The following is a 16,603-nucleotide window of genomic DNA, read 5'->3' on the forward strand; positions in this document are numbered from 1 at the left end:
TGAGTTTATTTCAAGCACAGACAAAAATCCCCCAATCTAAGAGGAGAACACTGACGAGAGAGAGGTTATCACGGTCTAACCCACAGCAGAATGCAGCATGCATCTCTCAGGCTGGTGCGTCCCTTTGCTTTTTCCCTTTTAATCAAGCAAGTGTCGTCAGTCCTCCACGTTTCTCTCTCTCCGTTACTCGGTGACTGTTGGCGACTTGTGGTTGTTTGTCTGCACGCTTTGTTAACCATCAAGCTCTCCCGGATTTGACTCGCACACGCCCAACTTACTTCAATAAACATTCCTACGTCAGGTATTTGACAGGTAACCTCTCATCTTATCTGGATTAATAACATCAATTACGAATATTTGAATGTGAATAGTTTAGACTGAAGAGGATCAAACACAGCAACAGCTACAGTAACAGCACAATTAGCGCCCATCCCTCACTGCTGCTGTTTTTCTATTGTTTTTAATCAGTAAAAACGAAAAACTTATTGGAATGGGAGAAAAAGAAAGCGCCAAATGTCATCACTTAGTCTTGGTAAACCTTTGATAATGACTCTGGCAGGCTGCCCAGTGAGGGAGTGGCTTTGACTGAGAACAGCAGGCTCGGAGGGAAGACCAGGGGGATTATTTCTGTTACATCCAAAAAGAAGTTAGAGGGGAATAGAGGGGGACACCAGCTGCTGCGAGGCTGAAGGTCAGTGAGAGAAGCCCAGATCAGACCACCAGCACTCCTCCTGGTCCTCCATCTGTGTCTGCGAGTATTCACACGGACCCGGTCTATGCAAAAGTATCTACCGGCTTCTAAAGCTGACTGAATTTCTGTCCTGTTATCTCCTCGTAGGAATCTTGTGAAGAGAAAGGTCTGGGAACTCCTGCTGTTGTCTGCATTACAGCTGGAGTGTGTTTGTCTGTCATCCTTGTGAGGTGGCTGCTCAAATCTTACTGGTCCAGATGTGCTTCGTGCCCACTCTGCTGGACACACATATCGTGTCGACTCCGTGGGTTAGATCGACTACCTGGACCTCATCCAGAGGTGACTAAACCGCTGAACTCACCAACATCTCAGCAGATCAGCGGCTCTTACGAACAATTCACCGTCTGAAGAATTTTAAGTTTTAAATACTTTAAATTGTATTTTTTTATTTTATGAATATTTACGTTGTCAAAAGAAAAGTGTCTTTCAATCAGTGGTTTGTTGTGCAGATTATTGACAAGAGCGTTTGTATAAATCACAACAGAAAATATTCACAAATCAGTGAACAATGACCAAAGAGGATTTCTGATTAAAGCCAGGGGCGATTCTAGGATCAGAACTTTGGGGGTGCTGAGCACCCAGAGAGCTGCCCAGCCAGGCAAGATAAACCTGTCTCTGTCAGTCCCTGCATCCCTAAATATTGTCCCGAGTTCTCGACTGTCTCCTTGGTGCATTTAAACCCCTGTTCCTCCCTGTCCTCATCGTCTGTTGTCTTCATCTCCATTATCAGTCATCATAATTTTACCATCTCTGTGCAAGTCTGCAAATTTCTTTATTAAATCATAAGATTCTTAAATTCATCAAGTCTCTCTGTGCCTGGGTCCTCGTCTCAAAACATGACATCACTGTTTTGTACATTTTAACACAATTTAACCCCACATTTGTGAAAGAAAAGAAAAACACTTTTTTGAAAAGTCTGTAACAAAACCATCAAATCTGATAAAGCTTATTTAAATGCTGCAAAAGAAGAATGGATTGGAATAAAAATACATATCCTAACCTTAATTACTGGGGGAGGATAATGAATGATTCTCATAGTGAGTAAGAAGTAAACTGAGTGCATTTTTTGGACAGATATTCACTTTAAATGTGTATGTATAATATAATACAGATACATAAAAAACCCTCCCAAAACAGAATAAATTATTACAAAATATTAATAAAAACTATAAAAATTGCAGATACTAATTTGACTAATTTAATAAGACTAATTTTGTGTTGTAAGATTTATGAGTTTCATGCTTTCATAGTGGTCCTTGTGAGAGCTTGACATTTTTATCAGGTGGTACACACTGTAAAACGTTTGAGAAACACTGATAAGTGTATGTGTGCTTTTGGAAAACATTTAAAGCTGCTGTACAGAATCTTTGAAACAAGCTTAAGACATTTTTAGAATATAAACTGCTTCTCTTTACAACTCCTCACTCCACCAGGGCTGTTTGGCTCTTTCTGATAGTGTGCAAATGTGATGTACGTACTGCAGCAGTCATACAGACAACTGAACGGTCCAAAAGTTGGCCTACCTATTACTGGCTGAGGTTTTAGTAGAGTTGTGGCTGAACCACATAAAAATATATCATTAATTTTAATCTCCCCAATCAATTATAATGTTATGTTGGAATGTTGTTAAAGAGGGTCAAAAATGTTTCAACCCAGTTTGTTTTGCAGATTCTGTATAGCAGCTTTAATATAGGGAGGACACAACTTCCAGATTGTGTGAGTAAAATCAGGTTTTTTCTCTTTGTCAGTTTAACAGTTTCTGTTGTGCCTGTCACTGTTCCCTGTCTGTTTTCTTACCTGGTTCTTCCTGACCTTGTACTTTCTCCTCACGTTCCCCTCTTTCCTCTCTCCCTCTTTGGACTGACAATCATACACAAATAGATTGTATTGAATTAGATGAAAAATTACATTAATATGAAAAAATACTATTAAGATCACTGATGAAAAGTCCTCTCTCAGTGTACTTTCAACCAAAAGGCAAATAACCAAACCACATGAACATCTAATAAAAGATATAAACATTGAAACACTGATCCAACATTATTCTTGACTAATGGATCATTTGATTTTACACTTTTACCTGAATGTGGCTCCTTTTTTTGAAAAAACTTCCTTATATCCATTATGAACCTGGCTGTCTCTCTGTACACAAACACACACACGCACACACACACACACACACACACACACAAAAGGAGTTATAAAGTTAATGGGCATCCAGTCAGTTAGCTAGTTAGTATCCATTTCAAACAGGACAGTGGTAACAACAGCAGGCTGCAGACAATTATAAGTTTTAGATTTTAAATAGGCTATATACATTTCAATGGGAGCAACAGGACGGTCAAATGTCATTGAATTTACAACAGAGCAGGACTAAACACAAGCAGCTTCAGTATTTCCCGTTTTTACTTTTTGGCTGAGTCCCAAATACATTTCAGAGAGACAGGGTGACTCACTGTGGGACGAAAGATAATGCAGAAAAAAAAGAGTAAAGCACAGACAGCTACATGCACATGAACCGGTTTGCTGTAAATTTCCATGCTGTGGTATCATGAAAGTCGGACTAACACGTTTAAGTCACGACTGTTTGTTGTGAAACTGACGAAGTCTAACTTCATTTATGCAGAGCTAAAATTCATTATCGAAATGTATTTACTCATTCACAGCATTGGTTAAAGTGAAAACAATTAACGAGAGGTTTTGATGGCAGAGCTCAGCTGAGAGATGTTTTTGTACTTTCTGACCTAATATTTGGTCTGATGACATCATACCAACCAACCTGTTGCCTGGCCTTTTCTCTTATTCTTAGCTTGACTTCTGTTTGTTTATTAAAACAGTTTTTCCACATTTCCATTTAACTATCTTCTTGTTTTGTCTATGTAGGGTACTTAGGGTACTCAGGAAGACACGAAAACATGACACAAACACGATCAAACATTAAAATCTCAGATATTTATTGGCAGAAAAGAGGCTGAGATTTATATCTTATAAAACTTATAAACTACAGGAACAGAAAGTTAGGCTAAAGCAAGGAGCGAGATAGTAAAAACCCAAACCCCATAATATATATATATATAAAAAAAAAAAAGGAGAGAGAGAGAGAGAGAGAGAGAGAGAGAGAGAGAGAGAGAGAGAGAGAGAGAGAGAGAGAGAGAGCGCAGAGGTTGTGTTTGTGTAGAAACCGCACACACACAGGCTTCAGTTATCCGATGAATGTCCCTCTATCAGGGCTCCTCTCAGTGAAAAGTGTCCTCTCCACGTCTCTGGCAGGTCCTCCATCAGCGCCTCCAGGTGTGGATCCTGATCTTCGGAACTTCCTCCTCCAAACCAACCACACAGCAGCAGCAGTAGCAGAGAGCAGCAGGGTTATGACGGCTGTGATGATGATGGGAGTGTCACAAGCTGTTGTGTGTGTGTCTGCTTCACGCGTGGGCTGCAGAGAAACAAACATGAAATAATGTGAGACCCACTGCGCTGAGTCAGCAGCTGTGATGTGCTTCAGTGTTTAGCGGAGAGGTGTACTCACAGGAGCAGAGGTGCTGCTGATGATGGTGATCTTCTCATTGACCGTCACTCTCACAGCGGCAGGGCTGCCCCTCTCTCTCCACTTCCCGCTCTTTTTTTTGCCTTTATTAACACGGCAGAAAAAGTCACCTCGGTCCTCCAGCTGGACCCGCTCCACCGTCAGTGACAGGTCACCCAGTACAAACCAGTCAGACCTCACAGACGCTCTGCCCTCAAACCCAGTCCCATATATGAGCTCCCCGGAGGAGAGGCTGTGGTTCAGCACCAGTTCCCCGTCTCTTTCCCACACAACAGAGTCCACGGAGTCCCCCTCAGTGTGGAAATAACACGGCAGCGTGAGCGTGTCTCCTTCAGGCACAGAGAGGTTGTTGTTGGAGATGATGAGGACCTCCAGCTGGATGGTGGTGACAACCTGCCCGGCGCAGATGAACTCGTAGTAGCCTTGATAGTTGTAGTTCACACGGGTTAGCAACAAGCTGAGCGTGGATCTGTGCTCCACAAACTCTCTGTACCTCTCTCCCGGCATCCAGACACCGTTTACCAGCTGGGCCACAGTCCGTGGACTGTCATCCCTCAGCCGGTAGATTAGACTGAATTCCTGCGCGTCACACTTCACATCCGCTTTTAACTCTACAGACTCTCCCAGAATCGCCGGTTTTCCACAGCAGCCAACAAAAAGCACACAGAGAGCAAAAAAGACGAAGACTGCACCACTCGACATCGTAGCTCTGTTGGGAGCGTGGCGTGAGCTCTCGCTTGTCTTAGGAGAGGCGTGTCCCTCTGGTCCCTCTTATCGTCTACATTATTCATAGTCAGGAGGTCAAGTCCATCCCTCTTAAAGTGACAGCCTCGATTACATGGTCCTCCGAGCCGGATTTACAGTTTCACAGGCAAGATGGCTTTCTTATCCACTCCTCGTCCTCGTCGCGATGGTCATCGGCCTCGTTATCTCGATGACTACACAGACCATGTTTTTTTGTCAGCGGGCTTCGCAACTCAAAGCTCGCCCATTTCTTGTCTTATGCAACATTCCAACTATGGTAACAGGAATTGCAATTAAATATATATATAGCTATAACGAAAAAAACAAACATGACAAAACAGTGTATCACATCAGAGGTCGTGTAGCGTAGATACCACACAAACACACGCACGCACGCACACAAACGCACGCGTGCGTGCGTGCGCAGACACACACACTGAGGCATCTCAGACAGAAACGAGCTCGGGTTGTTTATTAAACTAGCCTGGGCGTGAAGTCAAACAATGAGGACACACCTCAGTGTAGCTGCCTGACGCGTGTGTTCAAAGGCGCGACACACGCCTTCAATCATTTGTTGGATTCTGTCCATGGAGGAGCTGACCGACGGATGAGACGCAGTTTTACAGATAATGAAAAGAATGCTCGGCTATTTAAAACAAAAAAAAGGCATTCGTTTAAACTTCATAAAGAGTTGACTGCTGAAGCCTTTTACAGCTGCACTAAAATGGAAAATGATGGCATTATCTGTTGAACTGTTACAAGTCTGATGTTTGATCTTCATTTATTCTGTTTCATTTTTTTACAGTAGATTTATTCGCAATCGTGCTTATGTTTGAAGATGTTTCTTACTGAAAAAATAAATCGATTATTCTTGGCGGGACACGAAACTCGAGTTAACACTTTGCTACGCATGCTTGTCACATAAAGAAAACATTCCGTAAAACACGATTAAACATTAAAACGTTTAGGCTACTAATGTTTATTAGCGTGAAGAGTCCACGCTCCCCAAAAAAGGAAAACTAAGACTAAGAAGAAAGCAGGCGTGTAATGTCCCACGGAGCGTGGTTTCACGGAGGCCTGCGGGGAGAAGGGCCCTGACGTGTGCTGCTCATTTTGCATCATTGTTCTGTTCAAACTGGGTGAAACTTCAGCAGGACCACAGCTCCACCGCACCCTTAAAAGATCCAGCAAAGGATGGTGTAATGCTGGCTGCATCATTCCACTAAGTCAGTGATGCGTGATCGATGCCAGCTTCATAATGTCGTTTTTCTCTCCCATGCAGGATAAAGAAGGAGACGAAACACTCACGGAGATGTAATCCTCGATTTTCTACCTGCACATTTTCATCAGTCATGTTCAATAATAACATTTATCCCTCACACAAAAAAATATGAGCTTCACACTTTTGTGCACACAACCCTAAAATGTAACAGCACAACAATCTGTGTCAAACCCTCATGGAACAGTTAAATTATTTGTTATTTGTAACATTTTATAGCACTTTTATTACAACATTGGGATGCTCGTTTCTTCTGTCACTACAGCAGCAGTCCACTCCACAGTGAGTCAGGCTGTGACGTTACTGTCAGTCCTGAAGCCAAACAGGTTGAAGGTGAAGATGCTGGGACTCTTTCTGATTCTCTCTGCATTTCTTATATCTCTGATTTGTCTGTGAGGGGTTTTCTCTTTGCGTGGCACTCCTTTTGCCATCTTTTGACTCTTTGTCCTTCTTCATTCCTTTCTGGCAGTACAGTCTAACCAGTTTGTCCACATTCAAGGCCCTGCTGCTTAGACAACGCCACATTGGGGGGAAAACACTTGTGTGTGTATAAAGTCAAACAGGAGAAAATCACAGGTATTAACAGATCAGGGGTAACCTTCTTCAATGATGTTAATGAAAGCAACATCCAGAAAACCTCATTAAAACCAAAATGTCACATTTCACAATTTCGCCCAGCCAAGTTTAAACATGTAGCCACTCATATGCTTCTGCCTGAAGCAGCCCGAGCAGAACTATGATGATATCAGAGAAAGAAAAAAACACTTTACTAAAATGAATCATCAGAAACACAACTACGTAGGCAAAGTTCTGGAGTCTCATTGAGGTTACTAAACCAGTGCTTAAACTGTTTAGTACCTTACTTAGTTTGTGACAGTAAGGCCACGTTTGGTTGTTTTTGTGGACAATCATCTGCACAGCAAACACTAAACGCTGACTGGTTGACAGTTTTCTTTTGACAATGTAAAAATACATGAAATAAAACAAACAAAAATCCCTACACCTTAAAACATTAGATGGTGGACTTTCTGCGGGAGTGCTGAGAAGGTGCTGTGATTGTTCCTTTTAAACTGTGTGCCTTCTCCTGCCATCCACCGAAAGAACTTGTATTTTATTGATATCAACCTGTTGGGCCACTTTCTCATTCCTCTCTGCATTTGTTATCATGTCTCTGAGGCGTGGCACAGTCCCTGCACGCTAAATTTCCGCTCGCAGTTTATTTCAAGCATAGACTGAAATCCCCAATCCAGGAGGACAACGCTGATGTGAGAGAGATTATCACAGTCTAACCTACAGCAGAGCACAGCGTGCGTCTCTCAGGCTGTTGTGTCCCTTTGCTTTTCCAGATTAATCAAACACAACGAATCATTTTAAAATAAGAAAACATGAAAACATGAGGAAATAGAGACAGGTCATTTTTAGGTTCTTTTCATATTCTTATATGTGTGCATAAGCTCTATTCTTTCCACATTTGCGAGAGATGCATTCAAAAAGGGGAGGGGGGGCATTATACTGAGCAGTTACATGTTTGGGAGAGCCCCTGTTAACAGAATTAACTTCAAAGCACGTGTATCATTTCAAATGACTGCTGAGTTTAGGCAAACAGCAAACACGCTGCATGAAATATCAGTTTCACTGCTGACGCGGATTTTGCGGTTAATCTTATAACAACACAGGAGTGTTATGAGATTGAGACGTGGATCTAGAAGCTGTTTTGCAGCTGCGGTAAAGATTCGTGGTGCATTCCTGACGTCCACATCTACTGATTACATTAACGTGACTCTGATTGAAAACAAGGGATCGTGTTTGATGCCGGGTCATAAGTTGTTTTGTTGGGTTTTATTTATTTATATATATTTTTTATTTATTTATACAACAGGGACGATACATGAATGTTGTATCGAAGGCTAATTTGAGCACCTTGTTGCATTTAATGACTCCACAACAACAACAACAACAATAACAATTCACAAAGCTAACAGGTGAGGAAGCATGAAGCACTCCGGGTAAGTATCCTGAGTGTTTGAAAGCAGTGAGCCCCACCCGACTAGCTGGTTTAAAAATAAAAATTCCGATATGCGCTCATCAACCAGGATCTATTACAGCAGTGCGACTACATATATTTATTTACATAAATTTACAGTCAAACCTGGAACATTTGCGACGATTATAAACATCCCTATTTTTATTCTCACTGATCGACCTATCGGTCTTTTTCTGTACGGTATTGAGGCATACGCTATTGTGCTAATGCATCACACGAACCTAGGGCCCGGATCTCCCTCCTTTCACAACCAAGTTCATTCAATAAACCTTCGCAGTTCAAGTGCATCGTCTGATCGATGTCATCACATCTCAGTTTGAATCAGTGAGCAGATAGCTCAGTCATCCAGAACAGTCAAGCAGAACCTAAGCACATAGAATAGAGAAGGTTACACAACAAAGGGAAGTGCCGCATAAAAGTGGCTCAACAAGATTATGTCAGATTATCGTCCACTGAAAGGACTTTTCTATTTGATTTATTTATATAACGGGACGATACATGTCATCTGCTTGTCCGTGCTGACATAATGATGGACCCTGCAGTACTGACCCATTCAGTGGATGAATAACAACAACTCTTCTTACGAGGATGAAAGTCGAGGAAGCATTTAACACTTCAGGTGGGTAGACCATCCTAGATGTCTGTTAACCTGTGAGCCCCTGCCGACTGGCTGAACTCCTGGCCACATCATTTTTAACAAGAACAAATACAAATACAACATTATTTCATTTCTGACAGAGGAAATTTGTTTGGGTGTTCAGGAACAATGAGGCTCAAGCCTGCCACGAACTGGAAGCTGCTGGAACTGAGCTATTTGGCCACAGTGATAACAGGTGTGTTTGGGAGAGTGAAGGTGAGGCTTGAAGACTTCAGAACGCTCTATTAGCTGTCAAGTATGGTGCTGGTAGCATCAGGGTCTGTTTTGCTGGCAGTTCAAAGAAATATTGAAAAGACTAAAATTGTCATGACATTTATGCCCATGATGAGTGGATGTAAAGTCCTCACTCCACATTGCAGAGGTCTGTCTCGTCCTGGTTCTTGCTCTCCTTTTCATTAAAGATGTTTCTGTCTGTGTATAGGTTTGTTGTCCTGCTGCTCCCTCATGGTGCTGATTTTCTTTGAGCAGTTCGTTTTCTGACTTTGACATTAATTTAACAGGAATATTTATGAACCTAAGTGCTGTGCTTTATTGAAGAGATTTTATTTTACAAGAAGCTTCTTGAAGTTTTTATAAAGAACAAAGTAAACAAAGTAAAGATGAAAAAACAGAGCAGGACAAGTGCTCACTGTAAATGAATATATTTATTGTTAAAACTCTACAAACATGCAGGAAATATCATGTGGGCTCTGAGGATCCGTTTTAAAGCAGCTCCAGCTTCACCAGAAACTCTATTGGCTGATCGTCTGAGTGTCAGACTCCTCTGATTCACTATTTCTAAAAAGAAGCTGAGTTGGCCACACATCAAAATCACACAGATTTACTGCAGCATAGAATGATTAAAAGTAAACTTGATGCAAAAGACAGAATGTATGTGTAACTTCATGGTATGGAAAAAGTAAAAGTCACAGTTATTAAACAAAAAACAGAATCCCTTAAAGTTTTAGACATAGAAAGAAGTCCAGCTTGAACCTTTGAGGGTGTTTGAAGTTGAACTGTAGTGTTTTCATCGTGCAAGCAAATTCACCACATTTTGTCACTGTGGCCTGTAAACAACCCTAATGCAAACAAATGAAGGAGCATAAAACTGTAAACCTTTATTTGGCCAGAAACTGAAACCATGGCTGGTGGTTTATGGTTGAAGACTCTTTTTTCCTCAACACAACGATATTAAATTCAACTTCTCGGCACAGACTGTTGAATTTATTAACCATAAGCTTCAGCCTCTTACAGATCAATGAAGAAATCATAAAAATGTATTATTAGCTGTTGCTATAAGCAAGCTATACCTTCTTTCTCAGGGCAGACCTTTAATGGTACCAAGTGAACAAGCTGCCAAGAAGAAGAAGACACAAATAAATCAGTAAGTCAAAAGTCAGAAAGAAATCTGTGTGTGTGTGTGTGTGTGTGTGTGTGTGTGTGTGTGTGTGTGTGTGTGTGTATTCTTTTATCTTTACACTGTAAGTTAGCAGTGTGCAGATATCTGCTGTTTATTTTGCCATGAAGCCTTTCATTACACAGTGAAATAAAGGTTCGGGTTTGAACTTTGGTACTAAAAGTAATGCACTACAAAAAGCTATTTCTATTTATTTTTATAGGCAGTATAATATCAGAAGGCTTGGCAGGGCAATTTTTAGAGATGTGCTTTTCTCCTGATTATAAATGATTGGTCATTTAGTGGACTGTTTCAGACACTGTCTCCTCTGCTCTCTTCATGCATGTACACCCTTGGTCTTCTCTCTCCAGCCCCAAAAGAACTTGAGAGTAAAAACAATCACAGATGTAACAGCTGCTGTTATGATGATTGTGATCCATCTCCAGTGGTAGGACTCCTGCAGACGGCAAGAAGACATGACAATCAGACGTGTTAGTCAGTGCATTTTGTTGGAGCTTTAAATGCCTTTCAGTGTACAGCAAATCAAAGATCACACAGTTTACAGCAAAACATCAAGACGAAACGTTCATGTGAAATCTGTGATCTGACTAGAAATAAAGGGGATAATCCCAGTTTAAGCCACAAAATCACCTGTAGGTGCCTGTTATCTTGTTAAATTCCTGAATGACAGTTAAAACCTGAACTGTGAGTCTTTGCTGCCAGGACAGAGATCAGTGTTGTTGTAATTACTGTTGTTACAGCAGATTCACCCTGACACAGTATGGTAAAGTTATTCACACTCAGAAAGTCATCAAGGCATCAAATGCAGATGTTGTATTTAAAGCGTTTCTGCCGTAAATCAATCAGTTTGCAAGACAAAGCAGGGTGTGGTGCACTTACCCGTGGTTTGCGCACTCGCAGGCGGACAGCAGAGCGGTGTTTCTCGGCCTTCTCTATGTCGCAGTAATAAACTCCTCCGTCTTGTTGCTGAGCTCCCTTTATGGTGAGGGACAGGTCTGCCCGTCGGTCCCAGTCAGATGGTATCGATACCCGGCTTCTGATCAAGTTATCCCCGTATGTGATTCCCCCTGTCCGACCATTCAGCTCGAGCAGTACTTCCCCGTTTCTCCTCCAGCGCGCAGACTTCACCGACTGGCCCGCTGTGACGGAGCGACACGGGAGGATGGCATCCCCACCCTCGGATACAGCAACTTCAGAGGGCACAAATACCTCCAGCTTGTAAGCTTCCAAGTGTTTCCTGTTGCAGGTAAACTCATAATGTCCGTTGTCATTGAAGTTAGCATTTGTTAAGATTAACGAATCGCGTCCTACGACCACACGGTCAGTGTAATCTCGCCCTGGCTTCCAGTAACCATTTAGAGATCCGATGAGCTGAGTGCTGGCATCATCCAGCCGCTGATACAGTGTGCCTTTACCCTTCCTGCACTCCTCTGAGAGCGGAAGCTCGACATCTGCCCCCACAGTGGTTTGGATCAGTGCTCCCAATCCCTCACAGATAAAAGGAAGAATGAACACGAACACTGATGAAAGGCTCATCCTGACGATCTGACAGTGAAGTGTTTTCGTTATCAACCTTCTTCTGCGTTATCGCGAAGCTCCGTTAGGTTTAGAAACTGAGAGAAATGCTTGCCACATGCGCATGAACTGATGTGATGTCAGGGTCCGCCCAACCGGCATACACTGGCATTGTAAATGGTGCTAGCCTAAATAGGTTTCTGACCCGTGTAACTGAAGCTGGCAATAAGACGTAACTACAAGCACAAGGTGCTGAAATCCAACAAACATATTCTGATCATCACTTTGTGTTTGGTGGTGCTGTAGCCACAGAACACTCCAGTGTCCATAACATTATTATATTGTTCATAATATTTTATTATCATTAATTTACGTGGGAAAAATCAAAGCCAAGTTGTGAAATGTGTTGGGCAGAAGCTACATGACAGGAGGCTGTGTGGACCTGAGAGGTTTACTGTGAGGTCAAAGGTCAGCTCAGTTTAATTCTGTTTTTTTATACAGCCTGAAATCAACAGTTGCCTAAAGGCTCATTTTATTGTAAGGTAAAGACCCTACAATGATGCAGAGAAAACCTCCAACAATCAGGTTTCCCCCCAATGAGCAGGCTCTTTGGCAGCAATGGGAAGGAAGAAACCCAGGCCCATGGTGGGGAGGCCATCTGCTGTGTCTGACTGGGGTGAGTCAGGACAAAGGCACACTGTGGAAGAGAGACAGATATTAATAGTAACTAATAATTAAATAGAGAGATGTGTACAAACACAAATAAAGGTAAAAAAAAAAAAAAAAAAAAAACCCCAAAGGGGACTGAAGAAGAAACACACAGTGCATCATGGGAATCCCCCAACAGCCTTGGCCTATTGCAGTGTAACTAAGGGAGGACTCAGGGTCGCCTGATCCAGCCCTGATTATATGCTTTGTCAAAAAGAAAAGTTTTAAGCCTAATCTTAAAGTAGAGATGCCATGGTCCTAATCCAGAAGAGGGTGGTGTGCGCACTCCAGGTCATGGAAGAGTTCCTGCCTTAAATGGAGAAGTTTAAGCTCACGAGTGAGAGGAGAAGGGAGCGGGAGATCGACAGATTGATTAGTGCTGCAACCACAGTGATGTGGACGCTGTACCTTCGATTTACCGGTCAATAAGTGGAAGAAAATGGATGGATGGAAGACTGTTTACTACTAAACAGGACATAAAATTATTAATTAGGTTACAAAGTCATTCATTTCAGCTATATATGAAATAAATAAAAAAGGAAAGAAAAACATTTTCTGTACTTTTTGTTATTATTGTTTATTTTTTTGCTATTAAGCCAAGATAACTTTTTATTGTCATTGCACAGTCATACTTAGTACAACAGTACAACATAATTGGAATATTATTTTTTTTTTTTTTACATGTAAAAGTTAATGTGATTTCATTTTTCATACCTAACTTTGGACGGAGCCTCTATGATAGAGGCTTCTGCAGCTCTTAACTTCAAACTTTTAGAAATCTCAAACTTTTAGAAATCTCTAAGAATGATGAAGAAGAAACGCTTCCCCACCCAGGGAGGTGGAGGTGGCTGGAGGTGCAAGGTTTTTGGACACCTGCTCAGGGCGCGCTCAAGATGCATCAGTGAAAGCGCCTCCATTGTTTTCAATCACGCATTTTGCAGTGATAGTAGTGATTTGTGTTAAGATGTGGCACCCGGAAGATGCATCTCAAAGTTAAAGTTCTGTTTTTCTTTAGCGTAACTGCTGAAGAGGAAGAAAATACCACTCTTCTGTTCTGAGTGTGCTGATGCCGATACTCTGTGACAGAGCTTTTGCTTAAACGTGGCACAGGATACGGAGAAAGATGGGGGAGATTATTTTTGTTACATCCAACATGAAGAGGAAAAGAAAGAGGGGTGCTGTCCATGAAGCTGAAGGTCAGCAAGACAAGGTCTGAATCATCCACTCCTCCACCTTTATTAGTGAGCATCCCTCTGTGTCCACTTGTGTCTGAGTCACAATTTCTGAATTTCTCATTTATGTTTCATGGTTTCTAAAATTCTGTCATTAGAAACAACAACTAACCTGAGCTGCTGTCAGGGGCTTTGAATCATCAACCTTGTGGAGTGGATGATGAAATCAGTGCATCATATAGACCCAGTGCTGTGCAACATCCAGAAGTGATGAAGTCACATGGACCTTCATCTTCTTTCTCTTCAGGTCAACAGTGGCTGCCACCCTCACACATATTTCTCATTTTCAGCATCTAAAAAACATCCCGGTGTGAAGTTTGAAGTACCAGCTTTACTTTGAATGGGAGGTTTAGTGTGAAGCTTAGAAGCATTTTTTTCCAGAAATATTATCATAAGAAACGTGTTCTAACAGGAAATTCACATCTTTTTGTATTCTGTTTATTTCTTTAGTTTGCATGACTTTTACATTTTATCCATCTGCCTGTGTATTTCTACTCATTCTGTTTCTAAATAAACTCTTTGGTTTCTCCAGTGTCTTCTTTGGTGCCTTCAGTCTACATACAGTCCTTCTTTTAACATCAATAAATGAGTTTCAAAGCCTAAAGTGTGTACTTGCAGCATTACATAATTACATGTGTGTTTTCTGTATATAAGTATAACCAAACCAAAAACTCCTTTACTTCCCACAGATGAACATAAATGAAGAATCTGAGAGTCACTCAGAGTGAAACATCTGCAGCTGTAACCAGACTTCAGTATTTTTTAGCTCCATCATAGTTGAGTCATTTTGTTACGGGACAGACACGTGTCGTCATGTTCACGGAGGAAGGAATATTATTAGAACATTATTCATTTTACAATAGATAGAAATTAATATGACACCAAACTATAGAGAATCAAGAGCACAAATCAATTATTAGATCATTTCATTTATGCAGCAAAATGAGTTTGTCCACAGGACTGAATGAAAACCACAAAGGATTGAATCTATAACAGGTTGACAACCCACAGCTCCCAAGTCACATGCAGGTCTTTCATCCTTATACTGCGGCTCCACGTAACTTGGGCCAACAAATTCTAAGTATTTAACTTAAGAGAGAGATTGGCGCTAGCCTTAACTCATTGTGTTTCTTCGTTGCTATTATTTTTTAAGAGTTCATAATGTTCAAAATGCATTCATTACATAATTTAAATGCAATTTTCTCTGTAGTACTCCATGGATTTCATAAGCAGGATATTATAGTTGTTTATACAAAGCTTAAATATAAAACAATCAAACAATATATGCAGCGTTATCTTCATTTTAGATCTCAAAAATTGGTGGCTCCCAGTGTTTTCTGTGCAAACCAGGTCGAAATGGCACTTTGGGTGTTGCCGACCACTGGTCTAGAAGCAGACAAGGTGCTTCTAAAAAAAAGGAAAATGTTTATGCTCAACATAAAATTAAACATACAAAATAAAATGTGTTAATTACATTACATTATTACAAGAGTTACGCCTAGTGGTCAAATACTAACATTTCACCAACTGTTACATCGTGATGGTGATCGTGTTTGTGTCATGTTTTCGTGTCTTCCAGTGTCCCTTTGCCTCTTCTCCAGAAATCTGGCAATATTATTTTCTTAAATAACAAAGGAACAAATAAATAAATAAAGTAGCCTGCAAAACAAAACTATGGAAATGTGGAAAAATGGATTTAACAAACAAACAGTCAGAGAGAGAGAGAAGAGAACAATGACATCTATCAGCAGCACCACTCCCAAGAAGCCAAAGTCCTCCATGAAGTCCTGAAGCTGGACATTCTCACTGCTCTGCAGGTTTAATGAGAGCTCTCCATCAACCTGGGGCACACAGAGAGAAACCATTGGGAGGATCACAGATAAGGTCTGATGCTCTGCAGTTAACAGAGAGACCTTGGCCTGATTCTGCAGCGTGACCACAAACACACCATCATTAAAGTAATTTAACAGGCGGTTTGCTGCCTTTGATGATCCACTTTCTGATGCCTGTGAAATACTTGTTCTGGCCTTGTAGCTGATGATAAAGCAGGCTCCTGCAAGACTTTGCTGGTGTGGGGTGTCATGATGCACTGATACAACGTGTGAGGCCTCTGTGGGCCTGTAAAACATAGCACAAAACAACACAAAGAAATGAGAAGGCTGCTACTAGATTTTCATTTTCAACATTGAAAAGAAAAACAGGATATAAACAGATTGGTTGTAGATATTTAGTAAAGGTGATTACAAGGGAATCCAACCAAGTAAAAAGTTATCAGTGCTTGCTGTAAATCTGATGCTACAATTACATACCTGTGGGTGCAGCAGCAGGAGCTGTGGGACCAGGGACTGGGGAGCAAGGAGAAGCCACAGGGGATGCTCTGCTGCAGAATCAGTTGGCTCTGTCAAGACAATATTAAATGTTAAGAGGTTGAAAACAACAGTCATAGAGAAAGTATATGCAGTGGTTCCATTATTTATTGCAGCAGGGGTTCTCAGAATAACTAGCCCCTCACCACACACTTTATACACTTTTTCCCCACACACATGAAGATTAGTCACAGTTCTCACGAGTTGATTCTCAAAGTACAAACCTTTGTAGATTTCAAAACGTGAAAGTATGATTATGCCGAGTTTTGTCTTCATCTGTCGACCACTTTCCTGCGCCTTTTTCTCTCCTGGTGCAGGCATCTATTTCCGAATGAGGCTCATAGTTATGGGTGTTTTTGTGCTGTT

General features: G+C 41.3%; 2 protein-coding genes across 2 annotated transcripts; both read right to left on the reverse strand.

The window, feature by feature from the left end:
- Window positions 1-3,953: 3,953 nt before the first annotated feature.
- On the reverse strand, window positions 3,954-5,026 carry LOC118455697 (uncharacterized). Its single transcript, XM_087838245.1, has 2 exons — window positions 4,278-5,026; window positions 3,954-4,184 (listed from the first exon to the last, which is right to left on the reverse strand). The coding sequence occupies exons 1-2, from the start codon at window positions 4,995-4,997 to the stop codon at window positions 3,954-3,956; spliced, it is 951 nt and encodes a 316-aa protein (XP_087694371.1). The 5' UTR covers window positions 4,998-5,026.
- Window positions 5,027-10,718: 5,692 nt separating this feature from the next.
- On the reverse strand, window positions 10,719-11,952 carry LOC148103969 (uncharacterized). The gene is made up of 2 exons (XM_087839245.1): window positions 11,296-11,952; window positions 10,719-10,852 (listed from the first exon to the last, which is right to left on the reverse strand). Exons 1-2 carry the CDS (start codon window positions 11,950-11,952, stop codon window positions 10,733-10,735), a joined length of 777 nt encoding a protein of 258 aa, XP_087695371.1. The 3' UTR covers window positions 10,719-10,732.
- Between the last annotated feature and the right edge of the window lie 4,651 nt (window positions 11,953-16,603).

This window comes from Neolamprologus brichardi, chromosome 3 (assembly GCF_056152115.1).
Source record: "Neolamprologus brichardi isolate AB-2024 chromosome 3, ASM5615211v1, whole genome shotgun sequence".
Classification (NCBI taxonomy): Eukaryota; Metazoa; Chordata; class Actinopteri; order Cichliformes; family Cichlidae; genus Neolamprologus; species Neolamprologus brichardi.

Coding starts and splice junctions, on each gene's coding strand:
- LOC148103969 (XM_087839245.1), bottom strand. CDS start 11,952: ATGAGCCTTTCATCAGTGTTCGTGTTCATTCTTCCTTTTATCTGTGAG. Junction 10,853..11,295: donor TGCGAGTGCGCAAACCACGG/GTAAGTGCACCA, acceptor TGCCGTCTGCAG/GAGTCCTACCACTGGAGATG.
- LOC118455697 (XM_087838245.1), bottom strand. CDS start 4,997: ATGTCGAGTGGTGCAGTCTTCGTCTTTTTTGCTCTCTGTGTGCTTTTT. Junction 4,185..4,277: donor TCAGCAGCACCTCTGCTCCT/GTGAGTACACCT, acceptor GTTTCTCTGCAG/CCCACGCGTGAAGCAGACAC.